The 17651-nt window shown below is 39.0% G+C and overlaps 1 protein-coding gene across 2 annotated transcripts in view; it reads right to left on the bottom strand.

Annotated features, from left to right (window-relative positions):
• Nucleotides 1-16121, bottom strand: part of RPS6KA6 (ribosomal protein S6 kinase A6) — a 97049-nt gene extending 80928 nt beyond the window's left edge. Inside the window, exons 1-2 of one of the 2 annotated variants that reach the window (XM_033105704.1) lie at nucleotides 16011-16119; nucleotides 15571-15823 (exon numbers count right to left, since the gene is read on the bottom strand). In XM_033105704.1, coding sequence (XP_032961595.1) covers nucleotides 15571-15648 — 78 coding nt within the window. In that variant the 5' untranslated portion in view covers nucleotides 15649-15823; nucleotides 16011-16119. Of the gene's footprint in view, nucleotides 1-15570; nucleotides 15824-16010 lie in introns of both variants that reach the window. The other variant, XM_033105762.1, reaches the window with a different exon arrangement.
• Nucleotides 16122-17651: the final 1530 nt, after the last annotated feature.

Genomic DNA, 17651 nt, shown 5'->3' with positions numbered 1-17651 from the left:
AGGTTCCTGAAAAAATTAAGAATGGAATTACCATATGACCCAGCAATCCCTCTTCTAGGTATCTACCAAAAAAAACTGAAAACATTCATCCGTAAAGATATGCCGTGTTTCCCCAAAAATAAAACCTAGCCAGACAATCAGATCTAACGCATCTTTTGGAGCAAAAATTAATATAAGACCCAGTATTATATTATATTGTATTATATTATATTATATTATGTAAGACCCAGTCTTATAGTAAAATAAGACCAGATCTTATATTAATTTTTGCTCCAAAAGACACATTAGAGCTGATGGTCTAGCTAGGTCTTATTTTCAGGGAAACATGGTATATTACTATATTATATCATGTCATATCATATCATATCACATAATACCCGGTCTTATAGTAAAATAAGTCAGGCAGAAAAAGTCTTATAGTGAAATAAGAGTGGGCAGTGAAATAAGTCAGTGCTAAGTGAAATAAGTCATGCAGAAAAAGTCTTATAGTAAAATAAGACCAGGTCTTATATTAATTTTTGCTCCGAAAGACAGTAAAGCTGATTGTCTGGCTAGGTCTCATTTTTGGGGAAACATGGTATGTACCACTTTGATCATTGCAGCATTATTTATGGTGGCCAAGACATGGAAAAACCGAAAGTGTCCTTTGATAGAGGATTAAATAAAGAAGATACAGTATATATACACAATGAAATAATACTCTGCCATAAGAAGCAATGAAATACTGCCATTAACGACAACATGCATGGATCTTGAGATTATCATGCTAAGTGAAATAAGTCAGGCAGAGAAAGTCAAGAACCATGTGACTTCCCTCATATGTGGGATATAAAACTGAAAGCAACAAAGGAACAAGACAAAGAAACAAAAACTCATAAACACAGATAACAGTTTAGTGGTTACCAGAGGATAATAGGGGAGGGGGATAGTATGAGAGGTTAAAGGGGGTCAAATATATGGTTATGGAAGGAGAACAGACTCTGGGTGGTGAGCACAAAATGCAGTATATAAATGATGTATTATAGAAATGTACACTCGAAACCTATATAATTTTACTAACCAATGTCACCCCAATAAATTTCATAAAAATTACAAAAACCCCCAAAAAACAACAACTTAATTATACTCAAAAAAAAAAATAGGTATGGCCATTTCCCCAGTAGACTTTTTATCTTTTAATTTTAAAACTGAACTCTATAGTCAACATAGTGCTTATGGAAAATTTGATTGCACCTGCAATAGTTATTTAAAATGACTTGTTTTGATATTTTCTGACTTTTTTTAAACTTTTATTAAATTTATTGGGGCGACACTGCCACTCTGCAAACCATATTGTGAAGCCATTTGTCTAAACCATATTGTGAAGCCATTTGTTTAAACCATGGCCTAAGAGTTTTAACATTTTTAAAAGGGTTGTTCAAAAAAGAATATGTGACAGGTTATATGCAGCAAACAAACTCTAAAATATTTATCTCTTTACAGAAAAAAAAATTGGTATAGTATACACAGAATATTGCTTTACCCAGAATATATTATTTCCTAACACTCAACTTGTAATTAATTCCAACTTACTTTTACTCTTATGTCCCTTGCATCCTTCTAAAGAAAAAAAAAAAAAACCCCAGCAAAATAGATTCTTATTTTTCATGCTTTGAAACCAAGAACTTTATTAGCAGAAACTTGTGAAGTACACCTCCATGAAGGCAGGAAAAAGAAGAGTACATTAGATTTTAGAAGCTGTTAATCCTAATAAGTGATTAATGGTAAGAATATTTAGTTCACTTTTTGGAACTGACATAATTCAACCAAATTACAATATTTCACTTGTGTCATACTAATTGTTAAGGGATTTAATATAAAGAAAGCCAACTATACTGTTTTAAAAAAATAGAGAATGTAGTATAAAAATTGAAATAATGGATGACACTTCTGTTTCTCTCAAAAGAGATAACTCTAAAGTTACAAAATTTATTCAATTAGGATGAGTCTTCAAAACAATACCGTAATTCAAAATCACTCTCTAACTTCAGAGATGCTGTTTTTAGAGAAATAGCCATGGTCCTCTTAAAAATCGCTCTGCAACATAGAGCCTGACAGTTTCAATAAAAGGACTGAAGTCAGTTCTATGTTATCCAGCCAGGCCCATGTTTACTAGGAACTGCTTACATGCATCTGTTAAAATGGGTCACATAAGCTATTATTCATCTTGCTATCCAAGTTCTGCACAATGTCATTATGAAAATAAGGAAAATAAGCCTAATTTCAAAATTTACTACTACAGCTACAATAGTCATTTCTGTTCTTCACCATATTTTAGCATACACCTCAGCAAGCTGGAGGTAGAATATACAAAATCAAACATCACTGAATTGAGAACTATCACTAGCAACTCAAAAGGTGACTTGTTAACCTCTAGAAACCTCATTATTTCAACATCGATGCAGTGAGTCCAAAGAACTAAGAGGCCCGAATTCAAAGGCAATTAATTAGTAAAAATAAGTTTTCTTTCTCATGTAGTAAAAATGATTGTAGAATAACACTAAATAAAAGCAAGAGGGACATAATAAATCTCTCCAACTACCATAATTGAATGCCAGCAAGGGAGGTACGTAAGGCAGGAATGAAGTACAAATTGAATTGCCATACATATTGAGGTTCCACTCTTGACAGCTGATTTGAATACGAGGCAACCTACTATTATTCTTAAAAAAACGTTAATATTTAAAGAGTAAAGAAGTGTAAAGGAGTTCATGAATCTGGGGGTGACTGGATGGCTCAGTTGGTTAGAGCACGAGCTCTGATCAACAGGGTTGCCGATTCAATTCCCACATGGGCCAGTGAGCTGCGCCCTCCACAACTAGATTGAAGGATGACGACTTGGAGCTGATGGGTCCTATTGAAACACACTGCTCCCTAATATACCCTAATAAAAAAATTTTAAAAAAAATGAATCTGCAAGTAATGAACACCACAGGAGTATGGAATTAAAGCCTTAATACCCCAGAATGTTAAATTAAAAAAAGTTTTCTATAAGCCTAAATTTGTAGTTATTTGTGACATAATATACTATCTATCCTTTCAGACATTTCCTTGTGACTATGGAAGAATGGATGGATATACAGTTAACTGGTTTTCAGTTATCAAGGCAGAAAGCTGGAGCAATAACCAACTGAACCCTATCTAGTAAATATCACAACACCTTACACACACATAGGCATTTAATAATTATTTGTTGGATGAATGCAGCAAAGTAATAGCTAGAACTAATTAAAACCAATCTAAGTATCACCCTGCTTTAAAAAGGACCAGTAGTTGTGCAGATTATAGGTTACTATGAGTTGAACTAAGCACATGGATACTATATGCACATTAGAAGGTACGTGTGAAACATTTGGGTTTTTAAAACTTTGGTTCAAAGACAGAAAAGCAGCTTCTCCGGTTACTGTTCAGGCAGGAATTTTACTCTGCTTGGTTGAAATCAGAACTAATGAATTTAATAGTTTTGAATAGCTCCTAAGTGTTTCCAATGCCAAGGCACTGGCCAGTATCATATGAGTCAACATATGCTTTGGAGAGTTTACTTTCAAAGGATACATGTATTATATGTGGTACAGATGAATGCGCATATATACATGATATGTACATATATACATGACACTCTTTAATAGTAATTCTTTTCATTGTAGTAACCTCTTACAGATATGAGGTCCATGTAATTTCATTAAAATACTACCTTGGAGAATATAAAATAGGTTTAACTTGTCCATTGAGTTAAATAGCAGGGGAAAAGGAGTATTTTGTCTAGGACACCTAAACTTTAGAGTTCTTTTATTGAAAATAAGAATTTTATTACTCTTCTCAAACATTATATACACAGCATAATTATTTTATTTACTTCTCAAAATAATCATAAACACTTTTAATTTCTATTTTATATTTATGAGGAACCTAAAGAACTTTACTTTGCTTCTGCACATTTCTCAGAAAGCAATTGAGCATATTTGTGTGGATCTATTTCTGGATCTATTCTGTTCCACCCATCTATGTGTCTATCCTTCCACCAATACCAGTCTTAATTACTTGCAGTAACACAGTAAACCTTACTATCTCGCATAGAGTGATTCCTTGCATTTTGTCTTTTTCAAAATGGTTTTAGATATTCTAGCTTCTGTACTTTTACATATGAATTTTAAAATAAACTTGTCTATGTCTATAAAAAACCTTGTTGGATTTTGCTGACCTTTATTTTGAGTAGACATGGCTATTGAATCAGCAGATCTGATTTACTGATCTGATTGCCAGCAATCATATCCTCTCCTTATCTTCAATGTCGTCCTTATGGGGGAGACAACAATGTACAGAGGAAAACTCATGAACTTAGAATGATGTAAGTTCAAATTCCTTATGTGCCTCCCACTTATTTGTATGTCTCTTTCTCATGTTAAAAAGACACACTTTTCCTTACCAAGTTCTGTTGAAGAGTGAATAAAACTGAAGAGATAACATGTGATCACTAAACGTCTTATCTTTCTCCCTTAAGTTTAGATACATTTAAGATGAAATGGATTAATCTTTTCGGGTAAAAAATTTACATTGGGTGTTAAAATTATTATATTTCCTCTTAAAGTCCCCAACCACTTTATAGGAGAGGCAGATAGGTCCTATAGTAAGAATAATTATCTGTGATCTTAGGAATTTTTGTTAGAGATGTGATAGGATATTTTATTGAAGAGTCACAATCCCCTTACTTAGCTAGCAATATGGTATGCAGATTATTTAACCTCTGAATTACAAGGCTAAACTACGTCAAAATCAGCGAAGACACTAATTTTTTTTTTTACGCTTATGGAAAAGCAAAATATCAAAACTACATAGCAAGAGCATACAAGGCAGCTCAACTACTTCCTCTGCCCCATCTGTATCTCCCCCCCACTTCCCCTTCTCTTTCTTGCCCCCTATTTTCTCCCCCTCCTCTTCCTTTCTTTACTGATGGTAGCAGGTTTATATACTGAGGGCATTCAGTGTATCCCTGAATTGCCCCAATTGTATCACAAACAAACAAAACAGAATGAAACATTACAATTCACAGAAAATTCACTTTAAAGCTAAGTGCTTAGGAACTAATATGCATTTTTCTTGTTGGATGAGAACTATATGATTATGTCTGTTTTTACTTTGGCCTAGAGCTGTGATTCTTTATCCTCAGCTGTACATTATAATCTAGGGAATGATGCCTACGCCACCATAAGATCAGTTAAATATGAATCTTAGTAAGTAGGGCACTAGCATGGAAACTCTTTTCTGAACTCCCAGGTATATCTAATATAATCAGAGTGAGAAACACCAGCACGAGGAAATTCAAGGCCAAATTTGCAATTCCACTATATTTCAAATGTGTGGTATATCTTTAGAGCCTACCTACCTGTGTTCTATTTCATCCTCCAAACCCATCCTCTATTCTTTCCAAACACCTGTTAATTTATCTTATCCTTACCCTGAATATCAAAATACTTCTTACAGGCTACCTCATTTTATTGTGCTTTGCAAGATACTGCATTTTTTTTTTTTTAACAAATTGAAGGTTTGTGGTAACCCTGCGTCAAGAAAGTCCATTCACATCATTTTCCCCATATCATTTACTCACTTCCTGTCTCTGTGTCACATTTCGGTAATTCTCGCAATATTTCAAACTTTTCCATCTTTATGTAGATTAGATGAAGTAGAGGATTGAATCAATGATTTAGAAGATAAAGTAGCCGAAAACACCCAACCAAACAGAATAGCAAAAAGAAATAAAAATCTGGCCCGACCTGGTGGCTCAGGTGGTTGGAGTGCCGTGCTCCTAACGCCCAGGTCGTCGGTTCAATTCCCACATGGGCCAGTGAGCTGCACCCTCTACAGCTAAGATTGTAAAGAACAGCTCTCCCTGGAGCTGGGCTGTCCTGAGCAGACAGAGGTCGGCGTGAGCTGCTGTAAGCTGCCGCGGGGTGTGAGTACTGCCACGGGCTACCGTGTGCCACCATGAGTGGCTGGTGGCCAGTGCAAGTGGCTGGCAGCCGGCGTGAGTGGCCGGCAGCCAGTGAGAGCTGCCGGCAGCCAGCGAGAGCAGCCGTGAGCTGCTGTGAGTGGCTGACCGATGACTGGCGACCTGGCGACTGACTGCCTCAGCGGGGAGAGGGTGGAGCGCAAAATACCAGCATGGGCCAGAGAGCTGTGTCCTACACAACTAGACTGAGAAACAACTGCTTGAACTAGAGTGGGGGGGAGAGGGAGGCAAAAGAAAAGGGGGGAATCCAAAATAATGAGAGTAGTTTAAGGGACCTCTGGGACATCAAGCATAACAACATTCACATCATAGGGCTACCAGAAAGAGAAGAGAGAAAGCAATGGACTGAGAACCTATTTGAAGCAATAATGACTGAAAACTTTCCTAACCTGGCAAAGGAAATAGACATATAAGCCCAGGAAACACAGACAGTCCCAAACACGATGAACCCAAACAGGCCCACACCAAGACATATTATAATTAGAATGTCAAATGTTAAAGACAGAGAGAATCCTAAAAGCAGCAAGAGAAGGACAACTTATAAGGGAGCTCTGATAAGACTATCAGCTGATTTCTCAACACAAATTGCAGTCCAGAAGGGATTGGCATGAAATATTCAATGTGATGAAAGGCAGGGACCTACATTTAAGGCTATTCTACCCACCAAAGCTATCATTTAGAATCATAGGACAGATAACGAGCTTCCCAGCTTCCCAGACAAGAAAAAGCTAAAGGAGTTCATAACTACCAAACCAGTATTATGAGGAATGTTAGACGGACTTCTTTAAGATGAAAAAAGATAAAAAATATGAACAATAAAATGGCAATACCTACATATCTATCAACAATTACTCTCAATGTAAATGGATTAAATGCTCCAATCAAAACATATGGGAGGGCTGACTGGATTAAGAAAGCAAAACCCTTACATATGCCACCTACAAGAGACTCACTTCAGATTGAAAGACACACAAACAAAGTAAAGGAATGTAAAAAGATATTTCATGAAAATGGAAATACGTATTTAAAACAGCTGGGGTAGCAATACTTATAGCAGGCAAAATAGACTTTAAAACAAAGGCTATAACAAGAGACAAAGAAGGACCCAGTAATCCCACTTCTGGGTATTTACCCGAAGAAATCAAAATGGTACTTCAAGAGGACATGTGCATCCATATGGTCACTACAGCATTGTTCACAATGGCCAAGATGTGGAGGCAGCCTGGGTGTCCATCAATGGATGAATGGATAAAGAGAAGGTGGTACATATATACAATGGAACATTGCTTGGCCATGGAAGGGAATGGGTTCTTGCCATCTGCAGCAGCATGGATGGACCTGGAGGGTATTGTGCTGAGTGGAGTATGTCAGGCAGAGAAAAACCGATACATGATTTTGTTTATATGTGGCATCTAAAGAAGAAAAGAGACAAAGAAAACAAACTGATAGATACAGAACATTTTGATGGTTGCCAGATGGGAGGGAGCTGGGGGGATGGGTGAAAAGGGGAAAGGATTAAGAAGTACAAATTGATTGTTACAAAGTAGTCATGGGAATGTAGGGTATAGCACATGTAGGGTAAGGAATATAGTCAATATTATGGTAATAACTATGTATAGTGCCAGGTGGGTACTAGACTAGTCAGAGGGGATCACTTCTTAAATTATATAAACGTCTAACCATTATGTTGTACACCTGAAATTAATATCAGATAATACTGAGTGTCAAGTGTAATTTAAAAATTAAAAATGAAGGGGAAAGGTGAAGGGAATAAGAGTTTCAAATTTCCAGGTATAAAACAAGTCATGGGGATGTAATGTACAGCATAGGGAATATAGTCAATAATATTGTGATAGCACAGTATGGAGTCAAATGGTTGCTGGACATATTATGGCGATCACTTCTTTAGGTATATAAATGTTGAATAACTATGGTGTATACCTGAAACTAATATAATATGTTAGTTAAATTTTTTAATTAAAATCTTAAAAAAAGAATAACGATAAATCTACTTTTCCTGTGCTCTATAAATAGAACAACAAAAAGCTGGATTGACAGCACGTAGGTTTATAACATATTTTACTGAGTATTTTAAGCCTAATTTTGAGACCTAAAGCTCAGAAAAAAAAGATTCCTTTCAAAATACCACTGCTCATTGACAATGCCCCTGGTCACCCAAGAGCTCTGATGGAGATGTACGATGAGATTAATGTTTTCATGCCTGTTAACACATCCATTCTGCAGTCCATGGATTGAGGAGTAACTATGACTTTCAAGTCTTATTATTTAAGAAATATGTTTTGTATGGCTATAGATTCCATAGTGTGATTCCTCTGACGAATCTGGGCAAAGTAAACTGAAAAAAACTTCTGGAAAGGATTCACAATTCTAGGTGCCATAAAACACTAGTGATTCATGGGAAGAGGTCAAAATATCAATATTAACAGGATTTTGGAAGAAGTTGATAGCAAACCTCATGGATGACTACTATTGGAGATTAGAGACTTCAGTGGAGAAAGTAACTGCAGATGTGGAAATAGCAAGAGAACTAGAATTTGAAGTGGAGCCTGAATATGTGCCTGAATTGCTGCAATCTCATGAGAAAAATGTAATGAATGAGGAGTTGCTTATTATGGAAACAAAGAAAGTGGTTTCTTGAGATGGAATCTACTCCTGGTGAAGATGCTGTGAAGAGTACTGAAATGACAACAAATAATTTAGAATATTATATAAATTTAGTTGATAAAGTAGTGGCAGGGTTTGAGAGGATTTGACTCCAATTTTGATTGTGGGTAAAATGGTATGAAGCAGCACTGCAAGCTACAGAGAAATTGTTTCTGAAAGGAAGAGCCAATCGATGTGGCAAATTTCACTGTTGTCTTCCTTTAAGAAATTGCCACAGCCACTCCAACATTCAGCAACTACCACCCTGATCAGTCAACAGCCATCAACATCCAGGCAAGACCCTCCAGCAGCAAAGATTACCACTCACTGAAGGCTCAAAAGATGGTTAGCAGGGTTTTTTTTTTAGCAATAAAGTATTTTTACTTAAGGTTATGCACAGTTTTTAGACATAGTGCTATTGCACACTTAATAGACTACAGTATAGTGTAAACATACTTTTATATGCACTGGGGGGGAATCACGTGACTTGCTTTATTGCAATATTTACTTTATTGTGGTGGTCTGGAACCAAACCAACAATATCTCCAAATTATTTGGACTGTATTTCTTACAAACCATCTCAAATACTTTCTGAAATGAAACAAGGCATACGTAAAATAAAATACTCTCTCTCTCTCTCTCTCTCTACACACACACACACACACACACACACACACCAGGCCATACTTCAAATATACAGATACAAGTTTAAATCTAGCAGCAAAATCAGTTACATAGAATGCTTCCAGGGCAATTCAGAAAACATTTCTATCATCTACAAAAGCCAGGTTAAGTTTAGCTCTAAATCTCTCTCCCATCCAACTTTTTTCCCATCTAAAAACAAACCAAAACTAAACAAAATACACAAAGAACAAAAACTGTCAGCAAGAATAGTAAATAATCTTTAGAAATAACAAAAATATGTAAACATTGTATAGCAAATTCTGTCCAAGTACTCAAGATCCCAAGAGCTCACCAGATCTTCAGAATTGCTGCTAAAGACAAATGACAGCATCTACCAAAAGAAAAATTATAGGAAGGGGAAAAAAATCTTGTATTTCACCCTCAAAATTATAGATGAGGGAGACTATGAGAGGAGTTGTATTAAAACAATAATATGGTCCAAGATAGCAATAGCACCACGTCAGGGCTTATTATGGAATAAGGTAATGATTAGCTCTCTTGATGACACAATCAAGGTAGGGAAATACAGAGGCCCTGCCCTGAGGGAACTGACCTGAATATTTCCAGGCGAAACTTGTTTAAAGGAAGATAGTCTTGGAGGAACTGGGAAGGGACCAGTGGGGGTGGAGGAGGGGCCAATAGCACCCTTTCAATTCCAAATAAACCTGGTGAAAGTATGTAAGAAATACAGATGTTCCTCTTTTCCACATTCCAGAAAGAAGCACAAGTCACTATTTCAGAACATCCCCCTGCACCCAGGGGCTGCTGAATATTTAAGATGAATATTGATGAAGCAAGAATAACAGGCCTAAGGATCATTTAAAAAACATGAAAAACTCCTTTATCTAGTAATAAGCACATTCATGTTTGGTAGTAAAGATTATAAGCATGACAAGCATGACCAAAAATCTTTAGAATGGTTTCCTCTTACTCAAGACAATACAAGAGAGGGAGAAGTTCATTTTGGCTTTTTATCTCCTTACGCTGCAAAGATCTATTTATCTTTGTATTAGTCCAGTGGCTAGCATAGATAGGTATATTGGCAGGCAGGCAAGCATTAAATATCTGTTAAATTGATTAAGTCCTACCACAACATTCCTAATCTCTGTTGTTATTTATTCTTCCGTCTTACTCCCCAACATCTAATCAGTTGCCAATTTCTATTTTATCTCTGCAAGGTCTCTACCATCAGTCCTCTCCTTTCTACCCCTTCTGTCCTAGTTCAAAAATCTCACTATTACTTCCACTGACTAATACAATAGCCTCCTAGCTGGTATTCCCTACCTTCAGTCTCTCCCCAACTCCAATTCATCTTATACAATGACATCGATTATTTTTCAAAGCATAGATCTGGCCATGCCATGTCTTCGAAAACCTTCAGTAGCTCCCATTTACTGAATAATGTTGAACTCTTAAACTGGCTTTAAAAGCCCCATACAATCTGAGCCCAGCCTACCTTAAATACATTGTCTACCTCATCTCACACTCTCACCTCATATCACCTCTCTCACCTTGTATCCTAGCAATATGAGATTCTTCTTTCCTCCAAGAGTACATCCATGCCTTTGCTTATGTTGTCCCACCAGAAAGAACTATGCTCCTTTCATCTCTATGAAAATATTATCCACTCTCGAATGCCCTGATCAAATTCAACCTCTTTCACAAGGCCTTACCAGATCCGTCCCTAAACCACAACTAGCATTGTTTGATGGTCTCATGACTTGTATAATGAGTTTCTTCACATGTGTATTTTGCTTACCTGAATGTAAACCCATGGGGGTGGGGTAAGACTCAGAGTGGTATATCTTTAGGCATTTCACGTTGTAGACTATGTACTGCACCTGCCTTGTACCCAATAAACACTTGAACTGAACCAATTCCTACCATGACAAAAGTTCAGAATGGGGGGGAGAGGAACACCTAAAAATTAAATGTCAGTGAAACACCTCATTAGCCAGTTATAACAAATGAAATTATTTGTCTCTTCTTACCCCCCAAATGTTCGTAAATATAACCTCATATTTAATCCCTGAATCACCCTATCTGTGATTACACATGTGATCACTATACTTAAATGAAATGATGAGATTTAGGAAGGAGATGTTAAGAAAACTGCTCATAATAGGGAAACTGGAGCTATGACCATAGCTATCTAAATCCCAAGGTTTTAATATAGGTGACAATAATTCAGAATTTATGGGCGGGGAAAGTGGCATGATGATGACTGTGGGGAAAGAGAAGAAACTAGTGAATACTGGAAACCTACTACGTACAAAGCACCTTGCTAAGTGTACTAAACCCAGTACTGCATTTCTTTTAAATATAATAACTCTTGTACTAAACCCAGTACTGCATTTCTTTTAAATATAATAACTCTTAAAGATGGTTTTCTCCCATTTACAGATGAAGAAAGTGAGGCTCAGAGGTTAGGTAACTTGTATTGGGTCACACAGCTACTATGAACTGAAGTTGAGATTAGAACCCAGATTAACCAGCCTCCAAAGCCCATGTTATTTCCTCTATTACCACAGAGTCTCATGAAATTAATTAAAACTAGCAGTTTTTTCCCAAATCTGCCATATATTTGCCATCCTGCTTAAATTTTAAAGTCTGTGGCTTTAATCCCAAACTGTTTTTATCAGTGAACTGTATTACTCTCAAAACTAACTTCCTTAAACAAAAGTAGTATTGATAAAGAGATAATATCAAAGTACCAATTATAACATAACATAATGGTATATTAATAATATGCCATTTGAAAACTCTGTATATAATCAACTCCTCCATCAGGAAACACTCTCACCAAAAAACAAACAACAAACTAACTGCACAAACTGTAATATACACAGCATTAACTCATGAAAAGTTAGTTCAGTTTATTAAAACAGGCTGTTCTTTTATGACCCTTGTCCAGAATCACCAATATCCTCAAGTATAGGTAACCCCAGTATAACACGGTTGTTAGGTTCCTAAAAAAAATGCCAGTTATGTCAATCTGTGTTATACGAAACAAAGAACTAGTACAAAAAAGGTGGGTAGGTTCCAAAAATTAAAAGAAACATATTATCATATTTTTATAATTGAGAAATATCTTTATTAAAGCAACTTTCACCAAAAGTGTAACATATTAATATGTGTTAAATAATGTTTTCTTCGTCATCACTACTAAGCACCATTAACCGAGGGAGTTTTCTTTTTCACAAGATATCTTCATCCTCTGAACTTAATACTCCACGAACAAAATGGATTTAAAATTCTGCAGTCAAATCTGATACGACATCCACGCTCAAATGCAAAATTTCAAATGAGATATCTTTTGCTCTTAAAAGCTCTTACTATGTTCCATGTTGTTCAGGGATTTCCCTAATTTCGAATGAGATATTTTTTGCTCTTAAAAGCTCTTATTAAGCTTTGTGTTGTTCGGGGATTTCTCTAATTCTCAAATCGTGTTAGAGCAAAACCGTGTTATAAAAGTGCCGTGTTATACGGGGGTTATCTGTAACACCTCCTTCCCTGATCTTGACAGAATCCAGGCAAGAGTTAAAACTGTGGCTGTCTCAGGGATGATGCTCTTTGAAGTCCCTACTATTCCCAGTAGACCTAATTGAGATAGTCCCTGCAAGACCTCTCACAACCAAAACTTCTTGCTTATCCTATTTCCCATCTCCCCAAAATCCTCTTTGTAGTAGCCAACAGAGCCCATATTTCCCCTTTGCAGGCCCTTTCACTGGAACCAAGCTACTTTTTGTTTGAACCCTCGAACACATTTTTTCATAGAACAATTTTTACAAACAGTGGTTAGGCTCTTCATCATTATACTTCACCATTGTGCAACTGGTTTAAAAATGTTAACTACCCTTAATAATTTTCCCTGTAGGAAAACTTGTTAAAAGTCTCAAACAACCAATTCTCACACTTCTGAATGATAATTCTGGGGTTAACAACTGCCATAAAACAAGACAGTTAAAAGATATTAAGACTCCACAATATATGATAGTGTATATCTTTAATTTTACCATGATTCAACACACACAGAAATTGACAGAAGTTATTTCCTTTGACATTAAAGTTAATAGATTCTCACTTACATTTTCTTTAAGGAGTCCAAAATATACATTTTCAAAATATATATTCTACAATGAAAGCACCCTTAGTCCTAAAAACAATCATAATTGAGTGCCGCAAAGCTCATGCTCAAAGGTTAACATTTCTAAAGCCAACATCAACAAACATGTAATTAAAATAAATATAAATTCTGGGAAGTAAAATTGCTTCCTTCTTATCAAAAGATTACCGTTAAAAACAAACAACACAACAAACCTCTCCTAAGTACTAAGCAGGTCTGTTCATTTTGTTTTCACCTAGAATATTTTTAGTTAATAATCAGTTGCAGGATTAAATCTTACGAATCATAACTGTTTCAGCCAAAGAAAGCCGAAATCCTATCTTTACCACATTACCTTCACCTTTCGTTTTACTTCACTGAGATTAACAATTTCCACTCGAGTATTTTTCAAATTGTTAAAGTAGAGACCCACTGTTAAATCTCTGTAATACCTAAAACATACTGCAAACAATAAAAAAAACAACAACATATGCAATTACAATTTAAAACATTTCTACATTGAAAGCTAACAAAAATAATAAAATAATAGGCACGCAAGAGGCTCCCCACCTTTCATCCCATCCTAACATCCAAGCATTTAACTGTCTTTATAAACCAAACGCCTGGGGCTATGTCAATAGACTACATACACAAATAAAACAAAATTCCTCTCCTCTCAAACAGTCTTGCTAGAGAATTCCTGCAAGTATAAAACATTCCCACATTCCAAGAAGAAATGAACCACTCTTCATTCGTCCTGTTCTTAAGAGATGTAGAATATTAAAATGTATTTTGGAATTGCTTAACTTTGTAGTAAACTATTTCCTGTAAGTAGAAAGGGCTCAACTTTAGACTTCTGAATTTATTTCCACTACATTTCTTGTTAAATGTTATCCTGGCACGTAATTTTAGCCCCAGCTCAGTTGGAAATTTGAAAGGGAAAAAGGAACGAATTAAACAGACAACAGTCGAAAGTGTATTTTAAAGGATGGAGCAAACACTTAAAGACAAGTTTGCACCTTGAGATGTTGAGGAGTCTGAGTCCTACCTCAAAATATCCTACTGTGAATCAATTTGGCATTCAAGTATTTTTAGGAGGTCTATGGTGGTCTCTACTGGAGTACTAGACTGTTGTCAATCCATTAAGGTATCAAAAAGGGTTCCGACTTCCAATCCCCAAAGACCTGATATTGTGTTTAAATGCTGCCCGCATTTACTGGTAACAACAACAAAGCAACAGCAAGAAAAGCTGAGTACCTGTGCACATCTAACTTCTCACCGAAGCCCAATCAGAACAGTTTCAGAAGAGCGGGAAGAGAGGCGAACCAAAATATTTTGTTTGAACCTCGCAGTCTTACCAAAGATATGTCTTGTAAGGGCTGGGGTTTACTTTGCGTCTTTTACGGACCAAAGGGGTAGGGGGAACAGTTTCGTAAGGCAGAAAGAAGATGTTGGGGAAAGAGGAAGGTAGAACTGAGGGGACCGCAGAAGAGGCAGCAGAACATCACCTAAACGTAGATTGGCCTCCAGTTAATTTCCGTTTGGGTTGTTATAAAAAAAACCACAAGCCACAGAGAAACGAGAACGCTAAGTAACTAAGGAGCACTCATCCCTACGCGCAAATGTCCCCAGAGTTAGTCGATCACCTTGTTGGGTTTTTGTGGCGCTGGGTTCCTAAAGCACCCAAGATTCACCAGCGAGCTGGAGTTATCAGCTGTTCCCGAGCAAACCCAGCGCAGCGGAGAGAGAGGGACGCGCGGAGCCAGTCGCAGCACCCGGCGCGTCTCCCAATCCCTTTCCAGGTCGCAAAGTGAAGAAACTTAGTCACTACTCCGGCGTAGCCCACGAGGCCGGCACTATTCCCCATGTACAAGCCCGCTCTCTGGTCCCCGCCCGCTCTGAGCGAAGAAAGCGCAGTTGGGGCAGCGCTTGCTCCGCTGCCCCGCAGCCTCCAGGGGGATTGCTTGGGCACCCCGCTCCCCAGCACCACGCCCCTTCTTTCTCGAGCCCTGGCCAGGGTCCAGAGGGAAGGAGGTGGATGGCTCCAGCCCCTCTTGTTCACCACACTAACCTCACCGCTGCTAGCGCCGTCGCCGAACACCTCCATTTCTTGGTCCCAAGGCTCGTCCTGAGGAGCGATCGGTAACATCGCCCCTTCAGGAGCACTCGAACTGGAGCTGCGAACCGCCAGCACAGCCGCACATCCCGTCTTTTAAGCCTGCCTGCGGCCGCCGAGACCCCCCCAGCCCCGCCTTCAGCGACCACTTCCGTCGCCGCAGGGTCCCTCAGAGGCCGGGAGCGGGGGTCGCTTCCACCACAGGCTGCTGCTCCCCATAGAGAAGAAAACTCTGTGCTGCCTCTCCGAGAGCTGCCGCTCGGCTCCGCTCACCACTGCCGCCGCCGCGACTGGCGCTTGGCGGTGATTACCCCCCCACCCACCCGGGCACCCTTCTTCCCCAGGCCCCCTCCCCGCTCCCAGCTCTGTCAATATGGCGGCAGCGGCAGCGTTACCTGTGCGGCGCCTGGAGCCCCCCACAGCGGCGGCACAACGGCGTCACCCGAACGTCAATGGAGATTCCCCAGCCTGGGGTGAAGGGAGGGTGGGAAAGAGGGGCGGGGGTGGATGCGGAGGACCGCGTGGTTGGGGGGGGTGAAGGGAGGGGGTGTGCTGGGCGGGGTAGGCGGGAGAGGAGTAGTAAAAGCCACTGCTAGCGCCTGGGTAAACCTGCCCACTCCACGGAGCATGCGCGGCGCTGTTCACACATGCTCAGCAGGCCCTCTCAAGTCTACGAAGCAGCCTTGCCCTGCCTACGGGACGATTCCCCAAAAAGATGCGGGGAACTTGGGGGCCCTACTTAGCTTTGGAGGAGTCAGTATCAGGGGTTCTCCAGGAATATCTGCTTGCAGGGCTCACAAAAGGGGTGTCCTATACACCGAACCACACCCATTTTAATACTTGGAGACAAACACTAGAGTGGGGATTTTAGTCCATTATACATTAGCTTCCAAGAAGCATAAGGCAGGAGAAAATGCATTTGAAATAAATTAGTATCTCTGGGCCCTAACTCCCCTTCTGCCTGTCCGGTGGTGTTTCCACTGGTTGCCTTTGTCAATCAATAGTAGTTGGAGCCAACTCACCACCAACAGGAATCCCCAATTTGGGGTGCGGGTAAGAAGGAAACTTTATTCAGTGCAAAACAGCTCAATTGGGATCTAACACCACAGCATGGCTATGGAACAGCTCAATAGTGTTACAACTCAATTATGAAACACGTGTGTGAGGTGGCCCTGTGGCCAGGCCCCTCTCTGGTTAGACAGCTCTACTTCACTCTGCCTGCTCTTTTCTATTCTGGTCCTGTGACGCATGACACATCTTTGGTGGTTCATTCTCCATGTTTCAGCGCTAGTGGGAGAAACACACTTTTAGGTGACAAGGGAAGATGCACTCTCCATACTGGAAGGGAGCTGACTTATATAGCCGAAAGTCCCCTCCCCTGGTCCCTGATTGGCCTGTCATGCAAATGAGGACTCCAAATCTTCATAGTTGGCCCAAAAAGCACTGTCCTGATTGGTTAGAATGGACCTTCTCTGATTGGTCAGTGAAGATGCTGATATAGCTGAGGAGCTCCAATTGGATGGGGAAAGCCTCAGTCCTATTGGTTTAAATACTACTCAAGGAACTCCTTTATATAAGGGCTGACTCAGATGACAGGAACACAGTGCTGGCAGGCAGTTCAGTGTGGAAGGCAGGCAGCTTACTACAGGCTTCTCCCTGAAACACTGTTTGGGTTAGAGGCCTCTGATTAGAAAAGGCTGCTAGGCTCTGCTTTTAAGTTTGATCCTAGCTGGCCACAAGGAATCCTTCTTGGTAGGTATTTTCTTTCTCAGGGTCCACACCTTCATACTATTGATAACACAGTGTTTCTGGTGTACACACACACACACACACACACACACACACACACACACACACCACTTATTGGACTCTACTTGTGGCAATGAAGGCAGAATGTACAAAAGCTAACCTAATACCACCCCGCTCTGAGGATATTAGGCCTGTAGTGACCGTAATTACCATTTTTCTTTCTTCTTCAAATCAAACCTTTCCTACTCAGCTACTGGAAGCCACACACTGTACTAGGTGCTACCGAT

This window comes from Rhinolophus ferrumequinum, chromosome X (genome assembly GCF_004115265.2).
Source record: "Rhinolophus ferrumequinum isolate MPI-CBG mRhiFer1 chromosome X, mRhiFer1_v1.p, whole genome shotgun sequence".
In the NCBI taxonomy this organism is placed as follows: domain Eukaryota; kingdom Metazoa; phylum Chordata; class Mammalia; order Chiroptera; family Rhinolophidae; genus Rhinolophus; species Rhinolophus ferrumequinum.
Note: the sequence above shows the minus strand (reverse complement) of the source record. Positions and strands in the feature narration are given on the sequence as shown.